Raw genomic sequence first — 24,554 nt, forward strand, 5'->3', positions numbered from 1 at the left:
TATGACCAGCTCTTCATACTTGGCCATCTTCCTCTCGTGGGCCTCCTCCAGACGGTCCTCCAACGGCACTGTCAGTTCCAACAAGACGATGTTTTTGGTTGCCTCTGAGACCAGGAGGATATCTGGCCTCAGGGTGGTCGTGGCAATGTGCTGTGGAAACTTCAGCTGTTTCACCAGGTCTACGGAAAGCTGCCAGTCCTGCGCAGTCGCCAGGATTCCTGACTGATTCCTGGCTGCTGTGGTTCTTGGCAGCTGCACTCCGGCCTTCACGAAGGTGATCATCTGGGTGGTGGGGCGTTCTCGTCTGCAGCTGCTGATTCCCATGCTGATGGCTTCTTCAATGGGTTTGAGAACGCCATGTGTACCGGCCCTGCCCAAGAGACTTTGGGCAACAGCTCAGGATGTGTTCCAACTTGCCTGAGCATTGCGGGCAATCTGGAGATTCCGCTTTGCCCCAGATGAAGAGGTTCGATGGGCTGGGCAGGACATCATACACTGCCTGGACCAGGAACTTGATGCGCTGTGGTTCAGCCTGCCAGAGCTCAGTCCATGTGACTTTTCGGTCCATGGCCTGCTCCCACCTTGTCCAGGCTCCCTGCTGCCTCAATCCAACTGCTCTGGTACACCTCTCCTCCTCCACCACTGCCCTCACTTCCTCCTGGACCAGCCTGCGCCTCTCCTTCCCCTTGGCCTTGTCAAACTGGGGAGATGGGAAGATTCCCAGGCCTGCTCTTCCCCGAGTCACTGCTCCCACCAGGACTCCGTGGCGTATCCGGGACTCTGCTTGCAGCACGGATTCGCCGGCTCTCCACTTTCTCCCAGTTTTCACCTCCACCCCTGCTTGAGCCACCTTGGGGCCGCTGGAGTCCCTGTACATCATCACCTCTCTGGCCCGAGTCACCTTGAACTCCTCCTCCTCCAGGGACTTCAGGGGCAGCTGGAGCTTGGTGTTATTTCCGTAAAGGGCGATGCTGCTAAGGCTCCTGGGCAGTCCCAGCCACCTTCTGAGAAAGCTGCTGACTTTCCTCTCCAATCTCTCTACGATGGATATTGGGACTTCGTAGACAAGCAGTGGCCAGAGCATCCTTGGCAGGATACCATGTTGGTAAATCCATGCCTTGAAGCCCCGGGAAGCCCCGACTGGTCCACTGCTCTCAACCAGCTCTCCAGCTCCTGACAGGTTGCCTGGACAGATGCTGTATCCTTCAGGCTGTTGTTAAACACCTTGCCAAGACTCCCTTCACTGGCTTTTCGGAGACAGTTGGGATTGGTGACCCTTTGATGCTGAAGCGGAACCTGTCCATGACTTTGCCCTTCTTCAGCACCAGTGACCTTGATTTTCCTGTCTTAAACCTCATCCTTGCCCATCCAATCAGTTTCTCCAACCCCTGCAGGATCCACCTGCTTCCTGGCACTGACTCAGTGGTGACAGTCAGGTCGTCCATGAAGGCTCTGATTGGTGGTTGGCGTATTACTGACTTGGTCCGAGGGCCCCGGCACTCTGGCTCAGCAGACTTGACAATCATGTTCGTCGCCAAGGCAAAAAGGATCACAGAGATGGTACAGCCTGTGATGATCCCAACCTCTAGTCTGTGCCACTCTGATGTTAGATTAGATTAGATTAGATATAATTTATTGCCACACAGCCAGGCTGGTGGAAATTTGGGTTGTCTGCAGCGATACAATAATAAAGAACACACAACCACAATAAAACTAACACAAACATCCACCACAGCATTCATCACTGTGGTGGAAGGCACAAAATTTGGCCAGTCCTCCTCCATTTCCCCCCCGTGGTCAGGACCAGAGTCCAGAGTCAGTCCAGGATCGGCTCTTCCTCACCGGAGACCGCGGCTTTAAGTTGTTGTAGGCCGCAGGCCGGCGGTCAAGATTTAAAGTCCCCGCCGCAGCCAGAAGCACCGTAGACTGCAGGGCCGGCGGTCGAAGCTCCCTTCCAGGGGTGATGGTAAGTCCATGCTGGACCCGCGGTAGAAGTCGGCCGCGGGCCGGCAGTGATGGCTTCTTCCCCCGGGTCCCCAACGTGAGATCCCGGGCTGTAGACGCCGCACCAGCTGGAGCTCTGCAGACCGCGGCTTCAGGCTGCGACTTCAGGCTGCCGGCTGCCCCGGGTCAGCGAAACGGAGCGCTCCCCTCCAGCGAGGGCTCACCCGCTCCACGCCGAGAGTCCACGCTGCGCCCGCTGCTGAAGCCCCGGGCGCGTCTCTGGGAAAGGCCGCGTCGATCCTTGATGTTAGGCCACGGGGGAGGCGACCTGGAAAAACTCGCCTCTCCGTGGAGGAGGCGACCGAAGCGGTTTCCCCTTACCCCCCCACACCACCCCCCACATAAAACACACAAAGAAACATTAAATACAGACTTTAAAACATACTAAAAAAATAAAAAAAGTTGAAAAACTGACGAGCTGCATGACATGGCTGCTGCCAGAGCAGCGCCCCCTACTGACCCTGATGAGACTCTCGTGCTGAACTGGTTGTAATAGTCCAGGATGAGATCTGCCACTTGGCCCGGCACATGATGCTTGGCCATGACTGTCTGGATCAGCTTGTGCGGGATCAGCTTGTGCAAGCCAGAGCACTGTCAGGTCACCCTTGTTCTCCCTGGCTTCTCTGATGAGCTGGGTCACCACTCCCGTGTGTTCTAGACACCCCGGCACTCTAGATTAGCCTCCCTTTTGCACTGAGCTGTCGATGTAACCATTGCTGGAGAGGAAGTTGGTCAGCCGCCTCGCCACTATGCTGAAGAAAATTTTGCCTTCAACACTTAGCAAGGAGATGATTCTGAACTGATCGATCGTCTTGGAATCTTCCTCCTTTGGGATCCAGACTCCTTCAGCGAATCGCCACTGCTGCACCACTTTTCCTCTCCTCCAGATGACTTTCAGGATCTTCCACAGCCGTTTCAGTAACAGGGGCAGTTCTTGTAGACCCTGTAGGGGACTCCGCTCGGGCCAGGGGCTGAGCCAGCTCTTGCTCTCTTCACAACGTCCTGGACCTCTTTCAGGAGTGGCTCTTTACTATCAAACTCCTTGATGGGTGGAGGTGGTTTTATCAGGATGTTGCACTGGCCCAGCTCCTGCTGCCTGACGGGGTCACTGTAGGTCGTCTGGATGTGCCGGTCGATCTCCTCCTTAGAGCAAGCCAAACTCCCACTGCGCTTCTGCCCGAGTAGTTGTTTGGTGAAGCCGAAGGGGTTGGCTATGAAGGATGCTCGCTTCCTGGCTCTTTCCTTCCGGCGTCTTCGGTGCCACTCAGCTCTACGGAGGGTCATCAGCTTCTTCCTCAGGATGGTTCGCAGCTCAGCCAAGGGAGCTCTTCCCTGGCCTCTTTATACTGCTTCTTGAGGGACTTCAGCTCCTGTCGGATCTTGTGGATCTTCGTTGCTCGTTGGTTCATGGTGAAAGGTGTTCTGGCCGGCTTCTTCTCCACTTCTCCAAACCTTTCCACAGCTAGGCTGATGATGATTGTCGTCATCGTCCTCAACCTTCGGTCCACATCTCCCTTCGCAGTTGCTTCTAGCACCTTGTCGACGTCCTCGTCGAACTGATGCCAGACTGCCGTCTTGCAGGCCTGAGGCCATCTGACTCGAACCTTCTCCGGAGAACTGTTCCGAGGGACTAGTTGCGCCACTTGGAGGCTTCGGGCTCTATGGGGTGATTCCGGGCCCGGCTCCTCCTGCGTCTCACCAGGTAAAATACTTGTGCGTTGTGACACTCCCTGTCCCTCCAAACACTTCATCCGGTCTGGTGAATCTTCAGGCTTCGGCTGTTCTTGCAAACCTTACCACATCTGCATTTGATACTCATAGTCGGTTGTCCGTTGCCATTAGTCCTCGAAGAAAGTACTCGTGAGTGAAACAGTCTAAAATCACAAGATTATGAGCTGTTACAAAAAGATGCAATTACCTGGTGAGCGAGGATTGGGCTTTTGTGTCTAAATTACTTTACTTTCCTAAAATAGTTGTTTCTTCATGATAACTAGTTTATCCACTGAACTACAATCTGTCTCACTGCCATGATTTTACTAGACCTTGGAGCCCCATCATTCAGCAAATAGTGATCCTGACAAGTACCGTTCGTGATTTTGCTCTCCAGCTTTGATTTCAATTGGAATTCACAGGGTGATAGAATGTCATCCACGCGCACAACCTCTAGGAATCACTTGGCATCGACTGTGCTTGGAGCCACTTTGGTTTCTAAGGCGTTTGATGTAATTCCTCCTGAAGCTATGACTGAAGAGTTGTAGAACGCCTTAGAAATTTGAGATTGATTTCTTTGTTTTTGAAAATAAATTGAACAATATTAATTGGCTTAGTTTGTTCCATACCAATAATATCGAGGTTTGAATCAAAGTGTGGTCATTAAATCAGTACTCACCCTATGATACTTTCCTGTGGCAGCTATTGTTCTACTTAAGCTTCAAATGCCAGCTCAAAGGTACTTCTAATTGGAATCCCTGGAGGCTAATGGCTATGACATGGCTCTTTGAGTTAACTGCTTTATTTTGGAAATATTATCTTAGTATTATAATCCTCTGCTTAGTTTTTGTGGTGTTGATTTGTTACAAAGATTCAGGATATTGTATTTTATGTTAAATTTTGTGTTAACACTGATTTTAAGGCACATTGTGAACTCCCAATATAATGAGCGCATTTTGATCAATTTAAACCCCTTATGTGGGACTTGCACATTGTTGGAATAAGCGAAATAAGCATATCAAGACATGCTTGTAGCTAACTGAATAGAATAGAATGCCTTTTATTGTCATTCAAACAGCTTGGTTTGAACGAAATCGCATTTTCTACAGTCTTAACAATTACATAAAAACCCAAGACCCACACTTAATACATTTTACACAAACATCCATCACAGTGAATCTCCAACACCACCTCACTGTGATGGAAGGCAAAAGCATTATCTCTTCGCTTGTTCTTCTCCCGCGGTCCAGCAGTCCAACTGCAATGTCGAGGCGAACTGAGGCTCCCGATGTTAAAACCCCCGGTGGGCGATGGTAAGCCCCGTGGCCTTTAAGCCGCGCGGGGCGATGTTATGCCTCACTCCAAGTTATTTCACCCCGCGATTCCAGCGGGAGAAGTTGCCATTGCGGGAGCTCTGAAAAGCGGTCTCCCACCAGGGACCTGCGAGCTCCCAATGTTACTATCCATAGGGCCTGCGAACGGAGCCTCAGAAGCTCCGAAGTCGGGTTGCAGCCGCTCGCCACCACAGCTCCACCCGCTCCAAAGTGGGACAGCTCTGCGATGGCAGGTCTACAGGCTCCGCGACTGGAGCCCTCAGGCTGATTCCGGCCGGAGACCGCCGCCGGCTCCACGATGTTAGGCCCAACGACTTTGGTGACCCGACAGGGAAAAAGGCGGGTCCCCAAACAGGGAAGAGATTAAACAGTTTCCCCCCCCCCCCCCCACATAGACACAGCTAAAAAAATAATAACTAGGATCAAAACATACATTTAACAAGACAAAAATTAAAAAAAGACCGACGGACTGCAGTCAATAGACAATAGGTGCAGGAGTAGGCCATTCGGCCCTTCGAGCCAGCACGTTCAATGTGATCTTGGCTGATCATCCCCAATCAGTACCCCGTTCCTGTTTTCTCCCCATATCCCCTGACTCCGCTATTTTTAAGAGCCCTATCTAGCTCTCTCTTGAAAGCATCCAGAGAACCTGCCTCCACCTGAGGCAGAGAATTCCACAGACTCACAACTCTCTGTGAGAAAAAGTGTTTTCCTCATCTCCGTTCTAAATGGCTTGCTCCTTATTCTTAAACTGTGGCCCCTGGTTCTGGACTGTCCCAACATCGGGAACATGTTTCCTGCCTCTAGCATGTCCAAGCCCTTAGCAATCTTATATGTTTCAATGAGATATCCTCTCATCCTTCTAAACTCCAGAGTGTACAAGCCCAGCTGCTCCATTCTCTCAGCATATGACAGTCCCGTCTTCCCGGGAATTAACCTTGTAAACCTACGCTGCACTCCCTCAATCGCAAGAATGTCCTTCCTCAAATTAGGGGACCAAAACTGCACACAAATACTCCAGGTGTGGTCTCACTAGGGCTCTGTACAACTGCAGAAGGACCTCTTTGCTCCTATATTCGATTCCTCTTGTTATAAAGGCCAACGTGCCGTTCGCTTTCTTTACTGCCTGCTGTACATGCATGCTTACTTCACTGCCTGCTGTAACTGCGCTGCCGTTAGGCGCTGCCGTTAGGCGCTGCCACACCACACCACAACGATGATGCATCTGTTCAGGGTGTAGTCACTGCTGCTATTGTCATTGGTTCTATTCTAATAAACTATTCTAGTGAACAGGATGATTATCAGTCGGTAACCCCTGACTGCTGTTCCTGTATTTTACTGAAAGTAAACATGCAGGTACAGCAGGCAGTGACTAATGCTAATGGCATGTTCTCCTTCATAACGAGAGGTTTTGAGTATAGGAGTAAAGATGTCCTTTTGCAATTGTACAGGGTCCTGGTGAGACCACATCTGGAGTATTGTGTGCAGTTTTGGTCTCCTAATTTGATGAAGGACATCCTTGCTATTGAGGCACTGCAACGTAGGTTCACGAGGTTAATCCCCGGGATGGCAGGACTGTCTTGTGAGGAAAGATTGGAAAAACTGGTCGTATTCACTGGAATTTAGAAGGAAGAGAGGGGATCTTATAGAAACGTATAAAATTATAAAAGGACTGCACAAGCTAGATGTAGGAAGAAGGCAGGCACGGGTTACTGATTGTGGATGATCAGCCATGATCACAATGAATGGCGGTGCAGGCTCGAAGGGCCAAATGGCCTCCTCCTGCACCTTTTTTCTATGAAATCATGTACCCAAACTTGTCTTAAGTTTGATGACCTTTATGTAAACATTTGGTAATTGTAAATATGCCTAGATATAGAAAGTTCATGGTTAGTTATGTTGAACAGTAACATCTTGAACTCTCTGCACTTGAAACATGGAACAAATGTGCTGATGAACTTCACCTGTGTGCGTGCATCAACGTCATTACATTCATTGCATAATGTTGGCGAATTATCAATAAACTCTTGGTCAATATGCAGCCAATACCCACTGAACTGGATATGTGTATTTCAATATTGGGCAAAAATATTACATTTACCAATGGTGCTTGGCTTTGTTTCTGAAAGTTACTAATCTGCAGTGAACTTTGCATGTTCTATTATGCAATTCTTAACTTATGATTGGTGAGAAGTAAGGAAGGCTGAATACTACATAGTGAGGATAGGCAGGGATTGGTTTACTAGAAAAATGACGAAGATGTCTTTCCAGTCTTGTGAATGTCAGCCATCTGATACTTCAGTACTCTCTTAGAAGTCGTAAGATAACTGCATTTAATTTAAAAAAGATATATATTTTATGTATTTTTGTAATTTGTCCAAAATATTCTTCGGTCAGTATGCTGTGCCTATGTTTATATGTACCAGTGCTGGACACTGTGGAAGGAAAATTCGAATATTTTGAATCGGGACAGCTGCCTGCTGAACTAAAATCGTTGTTCAAGCTCAGCCTTTTTATCCCTTCCCACGAGTTAATAACCTATCGTCGATGGAGAAAGGTAAATCCAAACTCTATTCTAGATTGGTTACTTTTAAAGAATTTTAACAAATATTTTGGAGCTTCACTTAACGGATGACTGTGCAGAAAATACTTTTCCTGAACTTGTTTCAACACTTAGCAATCCTGGGCTGTTTGCATACTGTGCTAGCTTGAGAGGGATAAGTTAAGAATTGCTTGCTTATAGTCTTTTGCTTGGTGATCTGTGAGGAGGGTTATAATAGATTTGGATGAAAGGTGGGAGATGAAATGTTAATGGAGAGATACGAAGCCTTATATTTTGCATGGAAGAACAAGAAGAGCAAATACAAATGAAACAGATAATTCTGAAAAGGGTCCAAGAATTGACATCTGAGGATCTATTTGGATAGCGTGCAGGAGAGACCTGGAATAACTGCCAGGGCTGGCACTAGAATAGGAATCAATTTTAGCATTTGAGAAGGGAGCTGGATATGTACCCAAAAGGAAAGAATTTGCAGGGCTATGTGGAGGACCTGGATTGGAGGTTGGTGAGGCTAGCTGGGTTGTTATATAGAACCAGTATAGACCTGAGCTCAAATTGCCTTCCCCAATGAAACTATTCTTTAATTGTGATGGCAGGCAGTACTGATGATTTATTTCCTGCTCCCGTCCCTTCAGCAACAAATTGGCATTGGTTTATGTCACGTGTACTAAGATACAGTGGAAAAGATAGAAACAAAGTGCTGGAGTAACTTGGCGGTTAGCTCTGGAGAAAAATTACGGGTGACGTTTTGAGTCGGGACTCTAAGATAAATCTTATCTTTGGTATAAACTAGCATCTACAATTCTTTGTTTCTACAGTGGTAAATAGTGTGTAGTTGAGATGGACTTGATTGGGTATGAGACTGGCTTGTATGTTGGACTGGGCTGCGTACACGACTCTCTGCAATTTCATGCGGTCTTGGGTAGAGCAGTTGTCATTACTGAGCTGTGGTGCATATGGATAGGATGCCTTCTGTGGTGCATTACTGGTAACTAATAAGAGTTAAATGAGACATACTCAATTTCCTTCGAGTGGGTTATCCGTTTTATCCACCCCCCCCCCCCCCCCTGTCAATTACTAGGTTAGGGTTAATTTATTTTTATTCAATATTGCTAGCTGCTTTTTTAATACTCTGTTGCAAAGATTGTTACTGTGGCCAAGATATAACTGAATATTTCATTATATACTAAATATTGATAAGACGGATCTGCCTCAGCATATTAGTTTTGTAGATAGGAATATGCTTTAGGCAGTGAGAACTCCCATGAATTTGGGTACAGAGGCCGATGCAACCAAGCGACAGCTTGTTCTGCACTAAGAATCCTAAATAGGGAAACAACATACAGTTAATTTAATGTAGTTTAATGTGTGTGTGTAAAATACATTAGTTACCAGTGGTAGTTTTAACTGCTGCAAACTTTTCATTGTTTCGGTGCAATTGAGATGCTATTTGTAAATCCATTGTAGTATTTATATTTTTTAACTATTGAGATGATTAGAAAATTGATCTGGAGTAGCCATTCTCTGTGATATGGACCGCCTGATAATAAGATAAATTAGATCACAGTAGGAAAAATCGGCAACGTCAAACAGGCAATTTTGTAAGGTTCAGTAAGGCAATTTTAATTTGGGAGAACACTGATGCGATTTTAAAAAGAAACAATTTATAGTTGGATATCCTACATCAACTTGTTTCTAAGTGAGTGTAGATAGTTGCTTGACTTAGTATGTGCTGAGACAGCTGACATGCCACTCAGTTCAGTAAGGAACTTGATCCTGGTATACAAGATTTTTGTTGGAGCTTGACATTTGGTGTGGGTGTAATATCGTTACATACCAACTCTATTTTAAAATTATCCAATTAACTTCATAAAATCTACATTGGAATTAGATTTTCTGCTTCAGTTGGAATTTTGGCTACTTACCATTGTGAATAGCTCTTCGACTCTATGACTATATATCTGCACATATACATTTTAATATTGGTATTTGAAAATTAATATTTTGCAAATGTTTGTCCTTGTGTTTATCACTGCACTTCAAATAAGGCATCTGAGTACCGCAGTAGCAAGAACAAATTTATATACAAAATACTGAAAAAAAATGTGATTATAGTAAAAATAATATTAGGTCCATTTGTACCATAGAAACATAGAAAATAGGTGCAGGAGTAGGCCATTCGGCCCTTCGAGCCATTCAATATGATTATGGCTGATCAACTCAGTATCCCGTACCTGCCTTCTCTCCATACCCCCTGATCCCTTTAGCCACAAGGGCCACATCTAAATCCCTCTTAAATATACCAAATGAGTAATGATCCTTAGTCAGAATGGGCTCTCAGATGTCAGGAGTACAGGCTGTGATTCTCCTCCTTTCGCTATTAAATAGCCCACCCACTAGAGGCATTAATGGGTTGGGTTTTGTTTCAATAGTGGTTTTCCACAACCAGATTTTCCTATTGTCTGCCCATCAAATAAAATATTTATTTTTGTCTTTAAACAGAAAATTCTAAAAGATGGTGACAAAGACTTAGATGGCCAACTTGACTTTGAAGAATTTGTGCATTATTTAAAAGATCACGAGAAGAAACTCCGGTTGGTTTTCAAAAGCTTAGATAAGAAAAACGATGGTAAGAACCAAATATTTCCTTCTGCAACTGTGTGTCTGTTAGTTGCATCTGAGTGCATTCATAGTGTTCAGTGGATTATATATCCAGAGGTTTCTTTAATTTTTCAGGCAAAATTGATGCACAAGAGATCATGCAGTCATTACGTGACCTTGGAGTACATATTTCTGAACAGCAGGCAGAAAAGATTCTGAAACGGTGAGTTATTTTACTTGCTTAAACAGTTGCTTGTGATTTTTAGTGATTCACTGTAAATTATCTGCACCACTGTGGTATTTTGTTGCAGATTTTTCACTTCTAGTCTTTACTTATACAAATAAAATCTCCTGTGCTTATTTTCCTTCTCGTACACCAAATGTCAAAAAGATGAGGGTGAAATCCTGTATTGATGCATCTTTTAAATTAAAAAAATAAAATAAAAACCTTTATTGAGTGACCTTTGTATACTCACTCCCTTTGTGTTAAGGTAACAATATAACTTTGGGGTAAAATCTGAACAGCTCCAACTCAGAAGCTGTCATTACGTTGAAACAACAGAACACAGTTGATATTTTTACCCCCGCCAAACCTCTTGCGCATTATCCAGTGATAATATACATGGGAATGTAAAGATGCTGCTGCATTTGTCAAAATCATTTTTTGCATTTATTCCAAACACATTCATGTTTACACTTCGGTGAATTTGTATGCCTGATGTAATGAAACCTCTGCTTTTAATACTAAAGCCATGTTCCTGTTCATGACATTTCTGTATAAACCTAACAAGCATAAGGCTGAGTGACATTCTCTTGCTGTCCTTTTGAGAAGTAATATGCTACCTCTGCAAAGTACAAGTGACTGATGATCATGTGATATTGAAGAAGGTGACACAGATTTTTAACTGATTATTTTAGGTGATAAACAGGCGATCATTTGGAGTGTATTTTAGAGGGGTTAAGAATTACAGAATATTGTTCTATGTTCTCTGTTAAGTGTACAAAGTACTTTACCTGTGCTATTTTCTACATCTTTTGCTTTCTGTCTTCAGAATTTGGAGAGGGCACCTTTGGGGCCCTATTGCTTAGTAAGTACCAGTTATGTCTGCTTGTTTCTCTGCTTTCCCTTCATTGAAATAGATAAACAGTATTTTTTATCCATCATGTGTAGCTTCACCCCTCCCTCGCAAAATAGATTGAAATAATGCCCCTGCACAAACTGGAGCCTACCTTGCTATATCATTTTCCAACTTTATTCCTAACATTCTTTAGCAATTACTTTATAATATAAGCAAAATCTAGTGTTTAGCATTTTAATTCAAACTAGTAGGTTGAATACAGTATCCACAATGTGTAACTATACCATTTTTGTTTTTCTAATAGCATGGATAAAAATGGAACTATGACAATTGACTGGAATGAATGGCGAGATTATCACCTACTGCATCCAGCGAATAACATTCCTGAAATAATTCTCTACTGGAAGCACTCCACAGTAAGTTTAGCAATAATAATTACTTGAGAAGAATTGCCAGATGTAATACAGCCACGCAAAAACAGGCCCTTTGGCTCAATAGTCAATAGACGCAGGAGTAGGCCATTCAGCCCTTTGAGCCAGAACCGCCATTCAATGTGATCATGGCTGATCATCCCCAATCAGTACTCCGTTCCTGCCTTCTCCCCATATCCCTTGACTCCGCTATCTTTAAGAGCCCTATCTAGCTCTCTTGAAAGCATCCAGAGAATCGGCCTCCACCGCCCTCTGAGGCAGAGATTTCCACAGACTCGGCACTCTCTGTGAGAAAAAGTGTTTCCACGTCTCCGTTCAAAATGGCTTACCCCTTATTCTTAAACTGTGGCCCCTGGTTCTGAACTCCCCCAACATCGGGAACATGTTTCCTGCCTCTAGCGTGTCCAAACCCTTAATAATCTTATGTTTCAATAAGACCCCCTCTCATAAGTAAACTCCAGAGTATACAAGTCAAGTCAAGTTTATTCGTCACATACACATACGAGATGTGCAGTGAAATGTAAAGTGGCAATGCTCGCGGACTTTGTGCAAAAAGACAAACAAACAAACAAACAACCAAACAAACTATAAACACAATCATAAACACACACATATTCTTTTACATATTAAATATTGTAGGCGGAAGGAAAAAAGCCCAGCCGCTCCATTCACTCAGCATATGACAGCCCCGCCATCCCGGGAATTAACCTTGTAAACCGACTCTGCACTCCCTCAATAGCAAGAATGTCCTTCCTCAAATTAGGGGACCAAAACTGCACACAATATTCCCGGTGTGGTCTCAACTCGTCCACATCAACCATGATGTCTATCCAAGCCAGTCCCATTTGCCTGCGTTTGATCCACATCCCTCCAAACATTTTTCTACCCATGAACACATCAAAATGTGTTTTAAGCATGGTAATCATATCCACCTCTACAGGATCTTCTGACACTTGTTCCACATGCCCTCCATCCTCTGTGTGGAAAAGGTTGTCACTTGGGCCCCTTTAAATCTCTCCCCTCCTGTCTTAAATCGACATCCTCCAGTTCTAGACTCCCCTAGCCTGGAAAAAAGACTGACCATCCACCTTATTTATGATCCTTATGATTATAGTCCCCCCCCCCCCCCCTCCCCCAAATTCTGAATTCTTCCTACTTTACCATAAAAGTAACTTTTGAACTGTAAAATTCCATTATAATCAAGTTTAAACATTTAGTTGCTGATAGACTTCGCCAAATCAGATTGATTAGTATGGAGCAATGTATTTTGTTACTTAACAATTGAATTAAGCAAAGAGTTTATATAACCTTTGGACCTGTTGAAATTCCTGGAAAACCTAGTGCTGCTTTTTTTATTCCAGCCATCTCCTTCAAATTGAACTGCATCTTAGATCAGTAAATATCCTACTAGGTACATTGGGAAAAGTTAATATGGCAATTGATTATACCTTTCTAAAAACATTTCCATTAAGAGGACATTTAAAAAAAAAAACATTGCGTTTCAGATATTTGATGTTGGTGAGAGTTTAACAATTCCAGATGAGTTCACGGAGGAGGAGAAGAAAACTGGAATGTGGTGGCGACAGCTCGTAGCTGGAGGAGCTGCAGGTGCTGTGTCTAGGACGTGCACTGCCCCACTTGACAGGCTCAAGGTGCTAATGCAGGTGAGTTCCCCACAAATATTAGCACACTCCGATCATTCATTGTATTTTGTACACCTCTATAAGATCACCTCGCATCCTTCTACCCTCTGGCTGAACAAGCTTTTCTGCTTGACTCAGTAAAGAAGATAAAGCAGGCATCCATAAACTAGACTAATGGTTTTGTTTTAAAATATTGGTGAGATATGAAAATGGGAGCAATGTATAGTTTATTGATGAAATTAGCATTTTCTGAATTTAAAGTAGATACTTTCACTGAATCTAAGCAGTATCCGTGGAATGAGAAACAATGTTTCAGGTTTGTGACCCATTGTCAGAATTGGAAAAGTTGCATGTTAATTTTTAGTAGATGAGAAGGTCGGGTAGGGATGTGTAGAACAAAGGATAAGTTGAAATGGCACATTAAGCTTGCAGGTCACTGTGATGAGTTAATGCTTAGGTAGTGGGACTTGCCTAGCATGCTACCCTTGCATGTGTAACATAAGAAAATGATGAAAAAACTAAGCGCATCAGGCAGCATCTGAAAAGAGAACCCAATGAGTGACCCTTCTTCAGAGTTGGAAAAAGAGAGAAATAAATCAGTCTGGGTAGCAATGTAAGTGGGGGAAACAGGGAATATCTCTGACAGAGTGAACACATGATGCAGAAAGGATAAGATACTATGATTGTGTCATTTGTTGCTCATGGTTCTGCCATACTGGAAAATGTTTTACAATTGAGACTATAAACAATGAGAATAAGATATAGATGGTAGGCAGTAAATGTTCTTTTATAGACAAGAAGAAGCATATTATCTAAAGTTAGAGAATTCATTATCTAGAAGGCTGCAACGTAGCCAGACGGAAGTGAGGTATTGGTCCTCAAATGTGATCTGGGTCTCACTGTAATAGTGCCAGAGGCCACATACAGAGAGATCAGATTGGAAGTGGAATAGTGGGATCAGACGGACTTAAAATGGCAGGCAACTGGAAGCCTGGGGTTAATCATGCAGACCGAGCACAGGCCAGCAATTGCCCAATCTGCACTTCGCTTCTCCAGGGTAGAGGAAATCACATTATTGATTACCAAATGCAGTACGCTAGATTCGAAGAAGTGCATGGAAATTCCTGCTTCACTTGAAAGAATGTCTATGTCCCTAAGCCAAGAAACAAAGGACCTGCTGAGTTTTCCCAGCATTTCCTTTGTTTCAGAATTTCTGCATCAGCAGTTTATTAAAAAATTAAAATAAATAAATCAATAAATAAATATGTTTATTGGTATTCAGCTCAGTCATTTATCTGGTTTCTTCCTCAAAATCTGATTTTCGGAAATAGAATAGAACTTCTGCACAAAATAACTTTTTTTAGTTTTATGCTGATGCTTGGGCCTAAACGAGAATGTTTTAATGGTCTATTATTAACCTAGGTAAGAAAGGCATAGTGAATCCTTGGCATAGTTACAGGATAATCCCCTGATTTGGGAGAGCATTATTTAAAAAAATTCTTTAACATTCCGGTAATAACAAGTTGGGACAAAATAAAACCCCTCCCTCCCACACTCTTGTATTTCATTCGTTATTATGCATATGCAACGTGTATAAGTCGTGATAACATATAGCAAAACTGAAATTGAATCTCTCATACTTAACAGGTTCACGCATCCAAATCCAACCAAATGGGCATTGCGGGAGGATTTCGCCACATGATTAAAGAAGGAGGATTCCGGTCTCTGTGGCGAGGAAATGGAATCAATGCAATTAAAATCGCTCCTGAGTCTGCTCTCAAGTTTATGGCATATGAACAGGTGAGATGGCTGAAATATAAGGAAGTATTCAAAACATTTGAAATAAAAATGAAAATATCAATACAATTACTGACTTATTCTAACACTATGTATATTAATAAATATAAACATGCTCACATTTGCATTAGACTATAAAGATTTGTATCCCTGAAGTTAATAAGGAAATCTGAGTAAGTATTATATGCCTGATATTTATATTGTCCTTTGTGAATGTTTCAGATAAAGAGAATAATTGGCAGTAACCAACAAACTTTGGGAATTCAGGAGAGATTGATTGCAGGATCTCTAGCAGGAGTAATTGCTCAGAGCACAATCTATCCAATGGAGGTAAAGGGATTTAATTCAAAATTATAAGATGCTTGTTAATTTGCATCTTCTTATTGTAAAAAAATAACCTATTTTGTGTACTACTTCCATCAGGTATTAAAGACAAGACTGGCATTGCGTAAAACTGGACAATATTCAGGAATGCTTCACTGTGCAAAGCATATTTTTAAGAAGGAGGGAATTACTGCATTCTACAAAGGCTATGTTCCTAACATGTTGGGCATCATCCCTTATGCTGGAATAGACTTGGCTATATATGAGGTGAGTTTTCCAACTTGTCATATTTATTAACATTATAACCATACCTGACTGCAAAACAGTTCCATTGCTACATTTTCATTTGTTTGTTACACGCAAATGCTTGCACTGTAGAACCTTGAACTAATTAGGTTAATCATATTTTATTTGTTTTTAGACATTGAAGAATTCATGGCTGCAGAGCTGTGCCACTGACAGTGTTGATCCTGGTGTCTTCATTCTCTTGGCTTGCGGCACTGTTTCAAGCACATGTGGGCAGTTAGCCAGTTACCCTTTGGCACTTGTCAGGACACGAATGCAGGCTCAAGGTAATTTGGCTAAAGTGGCAAATTGAGGCTATGGGGATATTTTTCAATTCAAGGTACTGATCTATTGATGGGTTCCATGTGACTGCACAAGCACTTTTCACTAACATGCATAGAACTCTGCACATAGCAAACCAGATTACGGCAGCATTTGCTAAATCTGTAGCCCAAGAGGCTTTTAGTATGTTTGTAGGAAATAATTATTATGGTATTATAAATCATGATAAATTACTGCAGTGCATGAAATGTTTTTTTATCAAATGGTGTATAATTTTGAAGTTTACAGCAGGCTTGTATACGTGAGGGGTTGAAGAATAAGTTGTTTTGTTTAAAATCTTGGGGAGATGGTTACTAAATCTTGATCCTGGCTTTGCACTGGGAAGTACAGAAAGTAAGCAATACCTTGATCTCTTTGTTGTTAGCAAGTGTTCGCAGGGAACCAGAGTCTGATTGTGGATCTCTAAAGCTATTCTACCAGCTCACGTCATTTTCAGCTTGCATCATAGTCTGCCCTTCAATCCTGCTTGTTCTGTTGTTTAATACCGCCAAAAGCAAAATACTTACTAAATGCACAATTGGATGAGATACCCATCAAAGATCTTTTTGATTAAAACAAAATATTAGGACTTTCTATCTGGTGATGTGTTAATAGGATTGGAGGATACTTTTCATGGTACTAGCAACTTTAATCTTTGGTCTATGTTGTTGCACTCTGAACTCTAAAGTTTATGATTTTTTTAACTGATTTTTAAATGAGTAAATCACAAATATATAAATATTTTCATTTTATTTTTAAAGCTACCACTGAAGGAGCAACTCAACACACAATGCTTGGACTATTCAGACACATTCTGAGCACAGAAGGAGCATTTGGACTATACAGAGGCTTAGCTCCAAATTTCATGAAAGTTATTCCTGCTGTGAGCATTAGCTATGTGGTGTATGAAAACTTGAAAATGACACTCGGAGTCACATCGCGATGATGAGACTTGGAAAACGTGCTTGAAGTCATTTGATCTTGGGTGATCATCCTGGGATTTACCATCTCATTCTGTGAATGTCATAAAACACTAGTGAAATAACAGCGTACTAGGGAAGAGGCTGAAAGGGACTATTCCCCAATATTTATTTTCTGATTAGCATTTTATTTTTATCAGCTGTAAAATGCTACCTGAATCCCTCTTGGAGATTTTTTGTACAGAGTTGGCGTCATTTTGGCTCATTTGTAGTACTGTGACATGTTCACAAGTCATTGGACCACCTTGATAATTGCATCAAATGTTTGCAGAAACCCTGCTACAAATTGCTATTGTTAGTAATAGTATGCTTGCATACCATATCTGCTATTCAAGTAGCAGGACTATCCTATTTAGAATAAGTGACTTGGATAACATACAAAGAAACATCATAGGAATACTTTCAAGTATTCATACATTAATATCATTATTTATCATGTTAATAGCCTGTGGTGATGGACTTGAGAAACCAGATCAGACTTTTTGCTGAATGTATTTGGATCAGTAGAGATGGAATTCCCACAGTCATCAGATGTAGCATGGCCTTTGCTTCTGATTTGGTGTAATGTTACAACTGGAAAGCTCAGAAGGATTTTTGTTTGCGTGGTTCTTTAAACTAAAACAATTGTTCTTTTGTCAAACTTGTGGATTTCCTCAGTTTCTTGACCAGTTTAATTAATTTTGTTATAGCCTGGTTTTTATCATATAGTGCTGGTGTAAACTGGATATTTATATTATTTATTGTTTACAAGTTTTCATAAGGCTCATAATTTGTCATAGTGGAGGCTTATCTTTTCAGTGGAAGAACTAAATGTTAGGCCTGTACATGAATCTTGTCATTTACCATGCAGAGGTTTAAACCCAGAGATGACTGCTGATGTTTGAAATTTCCTTCCGCTTTGCAGCTAATTCGCTGCAACTTATATTAAAAAAAAAAAGCTTAAATAATCATACATTTGGTAAGGGGTAAATTATTTATTTTTGTACACATTGAGGTTAAGCAGATATTTATTAATAAATGTGATCTAAATGAGGACAGATTGTGTGTTGCTGATATTTGCACAACCTGTAAATTAGCTGTTCATTTTGTGTGGATTTTAAGATTCTTCCAGCCCCTTTTTGATGTATTGTTAATGCTTAACCTTTATTTCAATGTTTAGATTTTATGTATTTTCCTCTTTGGATGATTAGAAAAAGGAATGGAAGGGATAAATCCGAATATGCTGCACAGTCCAGCTTACCCCTACAATACACAATTCTTGCCAGCGTAGCAGAATTCTGCTGGACACCTTTAAAGGTGTATTAAATTGTTGAAAAGTCATACATTACAAAACGCTAAATTCTAATCTGAAGCGTTTTCACAAAGATGAGCCATTCCATTTTAAGTCATTACAATGATTTAAAATGAAGACATGTTAATATTCTGAATATTTATGAAGAAACTCCCAAGCCATCAAGCATTTCTATCTTGTGCAAAGCATGTAAAGGAAACAATGATGTCTATTTGATGTATAGTAGAAAGCCCATGCTGTATGTTTCCATGGGCTATGCTTGCCTGCAATACACAAACCTCAGAGTTTAAAATCTTCAAAAGAGAGCATGAAATTCTTGTGTTGTATATGTGTAGGACCAATCAACTACAGTAAGCTTTGACTAGTAAAGGCTATTTTAAAGAGAAGAGGGACAATGGGAAAGTCATGAAGGATATTGCAAACTTGCAGTACAGGCATAGAGCCTATAACTTTGGTTTACAATTATCATGGTCATGTGGATCTGTAGTACTTTGGGACCAGATAAATTATCAGTCTAAAATGCAGGTTTTAGCAGGATCACCTGGGGCTCTGATCTGATCCTTGTGTATTTGAACATGTTACATCATGTAGTGTGATTCAGCTACAGCAAAGATCTCTGGCTCAAACGGTAACCTTTTGTTTAAGCAACAACATTACAGCAATTTGAAAAGCTTATTGCTGATTTATTTAAAAAAAGCCAGTTTCCATTTTTGCGAGCTCAGAACTCTAACTTGCTCCAGCTGGTTATACAACCTTTTGCAGGTTGTCATTAGTTTGCAATTACAATCAGTCTTACTCGTGTACCACATTTGGCTGTCACGTGCTGCAAGCTGAGTTATAAGGGATTTTCCCCTGCTCCTAATTTATCTATTTATTTTGAAGATTTGTGAAAAACGAGTAGCTTTAATTGTAACTGTGTAATCACTAAATTTAGTCAATGGATTTAGAGCATACCTTGTGCTCTGCCTTGTTCAAGTTTCTGATCTAGATATTTGCACAAATGTTTACAGGGGCATTAAATGCAGTGCTCTGTGGGATGAGCAGGATGTTCATTCCATTGATTTGTATGAAAACCTTGCTTATTTCTTGTGATGTCTTGCATTCGGGTTATGGATTTTATGTGGGAACCTGTGAGGCAATCTTTCTAATTGGACACAAGTTTGGAATCTGCACTGTTAATATTTTTATGGGGGTAAGTATGGACAGGTGACATGAAGTGTGGAAGTGAAGTGGTTTATTGTTGCACATGGTTGAGTTCCTTCTCAAGCATGTTGTTGAAGTTAATACAATGGTGTTTTACTGGGACCATAGGGTGTTTCACATTGAAGGCTTATTTTCACTGTGAATTTGTTGATCATGTGAGTACAGTTTTTTTTATTGTACAAATATTGTATTAATAAAAACAGATCAATGGAGGTAGATTGAGAATACGAGACCTCTGCCCCGACCTGTAAACTGTGACTTTTGGTCTGTTTTCAAAGCCTTACTGGCATTAAAGTGCCTCCACAGATCCTGATGTGTATATGCTGACCCTGTTTCGGAGCTTTGCTGTAAGTCCCCTCCTTTTGGGACAGTGTCTCTAGAGAACAGATACAAGTGTCCTGTAATGCTGCTGTTCAGCTCCATCATACTTCATATCTGAATTAAAGTCATTTTAGAACTTCACAATAGAACCCAAGTTGCTGATTTGCCAAAGCAACCTGTTATTCGTATCTTAAATTATGAATGCAAGTTGAGCAGAGCCAATGCAAGCAAGGTTCTGTATTTGGTGTTCCTGTTGTGTTGCAGAGCAAAAATGAGTTTCAACCCAATGGATTTATGTTCAAATAAAAAATCTACTAATAAAGTTTATTTCTATGTGAATAAACTGTTTTGTCTCATTCTCTGTACTGTGTACATCAGTTTGCTGTCATGTGTGGTCAAATACAGAGCTTTACAAGAATATTTCTAGTTTTATCCCTGACATGTAATGACTGCAAAATTGCCTATGGCATTTGTGACCCGAGACAAGGAAGGGTTAGGTGGGAGGGGAGAAAATAAGCAGCTGGATTCACTCATTGACAGTGGTGCATTAACATATGGAGTGAGGATGTGTTGTTACCGACGCAGAATGACTTACAAACCTGACCTCCATCTCAGAGTTGAAGAATGATTTAGTGGTGTGGGTTGTTGGAGCTGATATGCACCTGTAAAACCATAAAGGAAGCAGCTTGTAACCAATGATTAGCACTCTGAGTCAGTAGTTTAAGTTCCTGACTAGCAAGAATGACAGTGGAACAGCAATGGCAGGAATTTTTGGGCATAATCCAGAAGATGCAGGATCATTTCATTCCAAAGAGGAAGAAAGGGGAGTAAGGAAGAAAAAGGAGTAAGAGGCAACCGTGGCTGACAAGGGAAGTTAGGGATGGAATAAAACTAACAGAAAAGGTGTATAACATAGCAAAGAGTAGTGGGAAGCCAGAGGATTGGGGAAAATTTCAAAGGACAACAGAAGGTAACAAAGGGCAATACGAGGGTAAGCTGGCCAAGAATATAAAGAAGGATCGTAAAAGCATCTTTAGGTATGTTAAGAGAAAAGGATTAGTAAAGGCAAATGTGGTTCCTTTGAAGGCAGAAACAGGTGAAATTAATATGGGGAGCAAGGAAATGGCAGAAGAGTTGAACAGGTACTTTGGTTCTGTCTTCACTAAGGAAGACACAAACAATCTCCCAGATGTACTAGAGGACAGGATCTAGGGAGACAGAGGACTGAAAGAAATTTGCATTAGGCAAGAAATAGTATTGAGTAGACTGATGGGACTGAGGGCTGATAATTCCCTGGGCCTGATGGTCTGCATCCCAGGGTACTCAAGGAGGTGGCTCTAGAAATCGTGGATGCATTGGTGATCATTTTCCAATGTTCTCCCCTTCCACGTATATTCCTTCGTCTGGCTCCACTATTTGCACCTGTTCTATCCTTATCCTCACTCTTTGTCTTTTCATCTCTGGCCTTTGTCCAACCATCTGCTTATCGAGAACATTTGCAGGAAAACAATCAAGGACATCCTGAAGGGTATCAAAGATTACAAAATGCAAGTCTGTCATTGCTGTCCATCTTTTTATTCCTATGATATCCATGCAATGCTAGCATGTGTTTAGTTTTTTTCATGCTACAACATTATTTTGCATTAATCTGAGTCTGAATCCTAATTGTAAAAGTAGTCTTTAAACAAAAAATGGGCCCATTTAGATCACGTCTAAATTTTGGTAGTGTCAGGGAATGGATAAGTAGCAATGTTACAAAATTTTGAGATTTTAAAAATCAAGTCTGCAATTTATCCCATCAGATAAAGCACAAAAATAAGTTTAATTTGACACCTAATTCACTTTCATATCTTCAGTATTAAAGTTATGGCCATTTTCATACTCGGAAATTAGCATCTTGTTCCCTATTGATTTTCCATTGACTTAACACAAAAGCTGTGATCGAGGACAGTGAAATGGCCATAACTTTCTTAAAAATTAAGAGAACTGAAAGAAAATTTCAGTTATTATAGATTGAAGCATTCTGAAACGCATATGAAACAATCTTACTTGGATGACCTTAAATTAAAGCATATAATTAATTAGTTACCCAATTGTAGCTAATTCCAAACTTCAATTACTAGATCTAAACATCTATCCATTTCTTAAGAAAAGATTAACATTTTTAAATAGCCTAAGTGTCCAAATAACATTCACAAAGAATTCACAATAAAACATGATTTTTAAATCTCATTTACATTAATTTATAGGCCAAATGGAAGGAATTTAGTGTTCAATTGCTGTAAATTAATGGCCATTTAAATCAGCTTTCGAGTGGGATCCTGTGGAACTCTGTGGAACGCGCTGGTTTAGAACGTTCCCATTGCGGTAGATTTGTACCCCATATGCCCAGAAAAATACTGCGGGATTTAATGGGGCCCCAAATTAGCTACTCGCAACATTAAACTTTGTATAAAGGGATCTTAAGAAGCCCTTTTTAATGTAAAAATAAACAACCTACCTTCCGTTGTCCCCTGTATGAGATCCGTCCTGTTGTCGGCGGTCGCGGGTTTAGGGGATAATTTTTAACCTACTATAACAATTAAATTAACCATTTAAATTTATAAATAGCTCCAGCGAAAGAATCTCCCAGCGATTTTTCATCAGCAACTAAGTAGGCTGAACAAGCTCGATTTGAATAGCCTAGGGAAAATCGCGTTTTAAACCCGCCCCCCCCTCTCAACAGCGCCAAAATCACGCACACGGGCTTGGACAGATCTGCAGCGACGCTTAAGGTAGGTTTTGCAACATACCTAGGATAAGCAAACCCAAATAATCTATAATGGACATGTACAAACGATGAAAGTAAGCTCCAATGGCAGAAAGCTTTTTGGAAAGAAATGCGTCTGAATGAAAGAAATTTCAGGATACTCTGACGTGAAAAAAAGGAATTGCAGATGCTGTTTTATACCAAAGATAGACATCACATGCTGGAGTAACTGGGTGAGGCAGCATCTCTGGATAGGTGATGTTTCAGAAGGTTTCAGACTGAAGAAGGGTTTCGGCCCGAAACGTTGCCTATTTCCTTCGCTCCATAGATGCTGCTGCACCCGCTGAGTTTCTCCAGCATTTTTGTGTACCTTCGATTTTCCAGCATCTGCAGTTCCTTCTTGAACAGGTGATGTTTCAGGTTGGGACCCTTCTTCAGATTGTAGTGGGAAGAGGCAGGACAAATCAAGACCGGCAACAGATAGCCTTGGGCAGATTATTGGACAAAGGCTAGATATAGTCCGAGGGATATATAGATGCGAACTGTGAAGTTAGTTAACCGACTTTCAGGGGGAGGGCAAAAGGAGGTGTTTGTCCAAGTAACCTAATATTGAATTCTCCAATTTTGCTCAACTTCTACAAACGCCTCACTTCACCCTCCCCATTCTCTCACTCTTCCCCCCCCCCCCCCCCCTTTATTTGTCCCCCACTCTCCCTGTACCCTGGCAGAACTTGCACTTGTTTCTTCTCCTCACCCCATTACCCCCGGTAAAAATCCACTAACTAGCACTAACTTCTCAGTTCGCAAATATGTATCCTTGGTGTCACACCTGATTCTATAACATTGGCCAATCAATCTGCCTATTGGGGAACTTTGTTGCCTAAGGGCATCTGTTTGTCGGCTTTGCTCTATCCTGCTTTTCCCTTCCAGTTTCCCCCTCTCCCGTCTTCAGTCTAGGGTTCTTCTTCAGACTGAAGACGAACCCTAACCTGAAACGTCACCTATCCAGAGATGCTGCATCACCTGCTGAGCTACTCCAGCACTTTGTGTCAAACTTCAGGATCCTCAACTACTTTGAGGCAAACTAGGTACTTGAAATAAAACCTGAACAATATTGGTTGGGCTGCATCTGTGCAGCATGAAGTAGAGGTCAGTGAATGTTCATCAGTAGTTTAAGCGCAGTCAGGGTGATAATGTAGGAAATGCATCGAAGAGCTTGCACAAAGAACCATGTTCTAATAACCGGATAACGTTTTCGTGGTATTGACTGTTTAAATATTGGCAGGATACAAGCTGCTCTTTGAAATAATGGTATGGAATATTTGGCTCTTGAATGAGAAGGATAAGAAATGTACTTTGTAAGTGTTTATTTGGCACCTTTTGTGTGCTTCACCATTGAATGAAGTTGTGCTTAATCTTTTTAAATCATTTTCCTGTATTAAATCTGCATCCTTTAGTTTCTTTGACATTTAAAAAAAATGCAGATTTTTGTTTTGAACATAGTCTGCAACTGAACTTTCATGGTCTTCCTGAGTTGAGTATTCCTAAGATTCAGTAACCTCTGGATGCAAGAATTTCTCCCAAGTCAAGTCAAGTTTATTCGTCACATACACATACGAGATGTGCAGTGAAATGAAAAGTGGCAATGCTCGTGGACTACTTTGTGTAAAAAACAAACAAACAAACAAACTACAAACGGAATGGAACAGAATCACATATTCTTTTACGTATTACATATTGTGGGAGGAAGGAAAAAGGAAAAAAAACAGCAATTAAAAAAAAAAAAACAGTAGAATGGTACAGTAAAGTTAGTCCCTGGTGAGGTAGGCGTTTACAGTCCTAATGGCCTCTGGGAAGAAACTCCTTCTCAACCTCTCCATTCTCACAGCATGGCAACGGAGGAGTTTGCCTGACCGTAGCA

At 41.6% G+C, this 24,554-nt stretch overlaps 1 protein-coding gene across 7 annotated transcripts in view; it reads left to right on the forward strand.

Annotated features, from left to right (window-relative positions):
* The window catches only part of slc25a25 (solute carrier family 25 member 25), a 46,906-nt gene extending 26,679 nt beyond the window's left edge, over positions 1 to 20,227 (forward strand). For 3 of the 7 annotated variants that reach the window (XM_033049153.1, XM_033049154.1, XM_033049155.1), the window contains 9 exons: positions 10,111 to 10,237; positions 10,345 to 10,432; positions 11,593 to 11,704; positions 13,225 to 13,383; positions 15,010 to 15,162; positions 15,382 to 15,489; positions 15,583 to 15,750; positions 15,905 to 16,055; positions 16,851 to 20,227. In XM_033049153.1, the coding sequence (XP_032905044.1) occupies positions 10,111 to 10,237; positions 10,345 to 10,432; positions 11,593 to 11,704; positions 13,225 to 13,383; positions 15,010 to 15,162; positions 15,382 to 15,489; positions 15,583 to 15,750; positions 15,905 to 16,055; positions 16,851 to 17,035 (1,251 nt within the window). In that variant the 3' untranslated portion in view covers positions 17,036 to 20,227. Of the gene's footprint in view, positions 1 to 48; positions 55 to 7,164; positions 7,606 to 10,110; positions 10,238 to 10,344; positions 10,433 to 11,592; positions 11,705 to 13,224; positions 13,384 to 15,009; positions 15,163 to 15,381; positions 15,490 to 15,582; positions 15,751 to 15,904; positions 16,056 to 16,850 lie in introns of those variants that run through there. The other 4 variants (XR_004416668.1, XR_004416669.1, XR_004416671.1 and 1 more) reach the window with 3 other exon arrangements.
* The last annotated feature ends 4,327 nt before the right edge of the window (positions 20,228 to 24,554 follow it).

The sequence above is a fragment of the Amblyraja radiata genome, chromosome 32 (assembly GCF_010909765.2).
Source record: "Amblyraja radiata isolate CabotCenter1 chromosome 32, sAmbRad1.1.pri, whole genome shotgun sequence".
NCBI classification, from domain to species: domain Eukaryota; kingdom Metazoa; phylum Chordata; class Chondrichthyes; order Rajiformes; family Rajidae; genus Amblyraja; species Amblyraja radiata.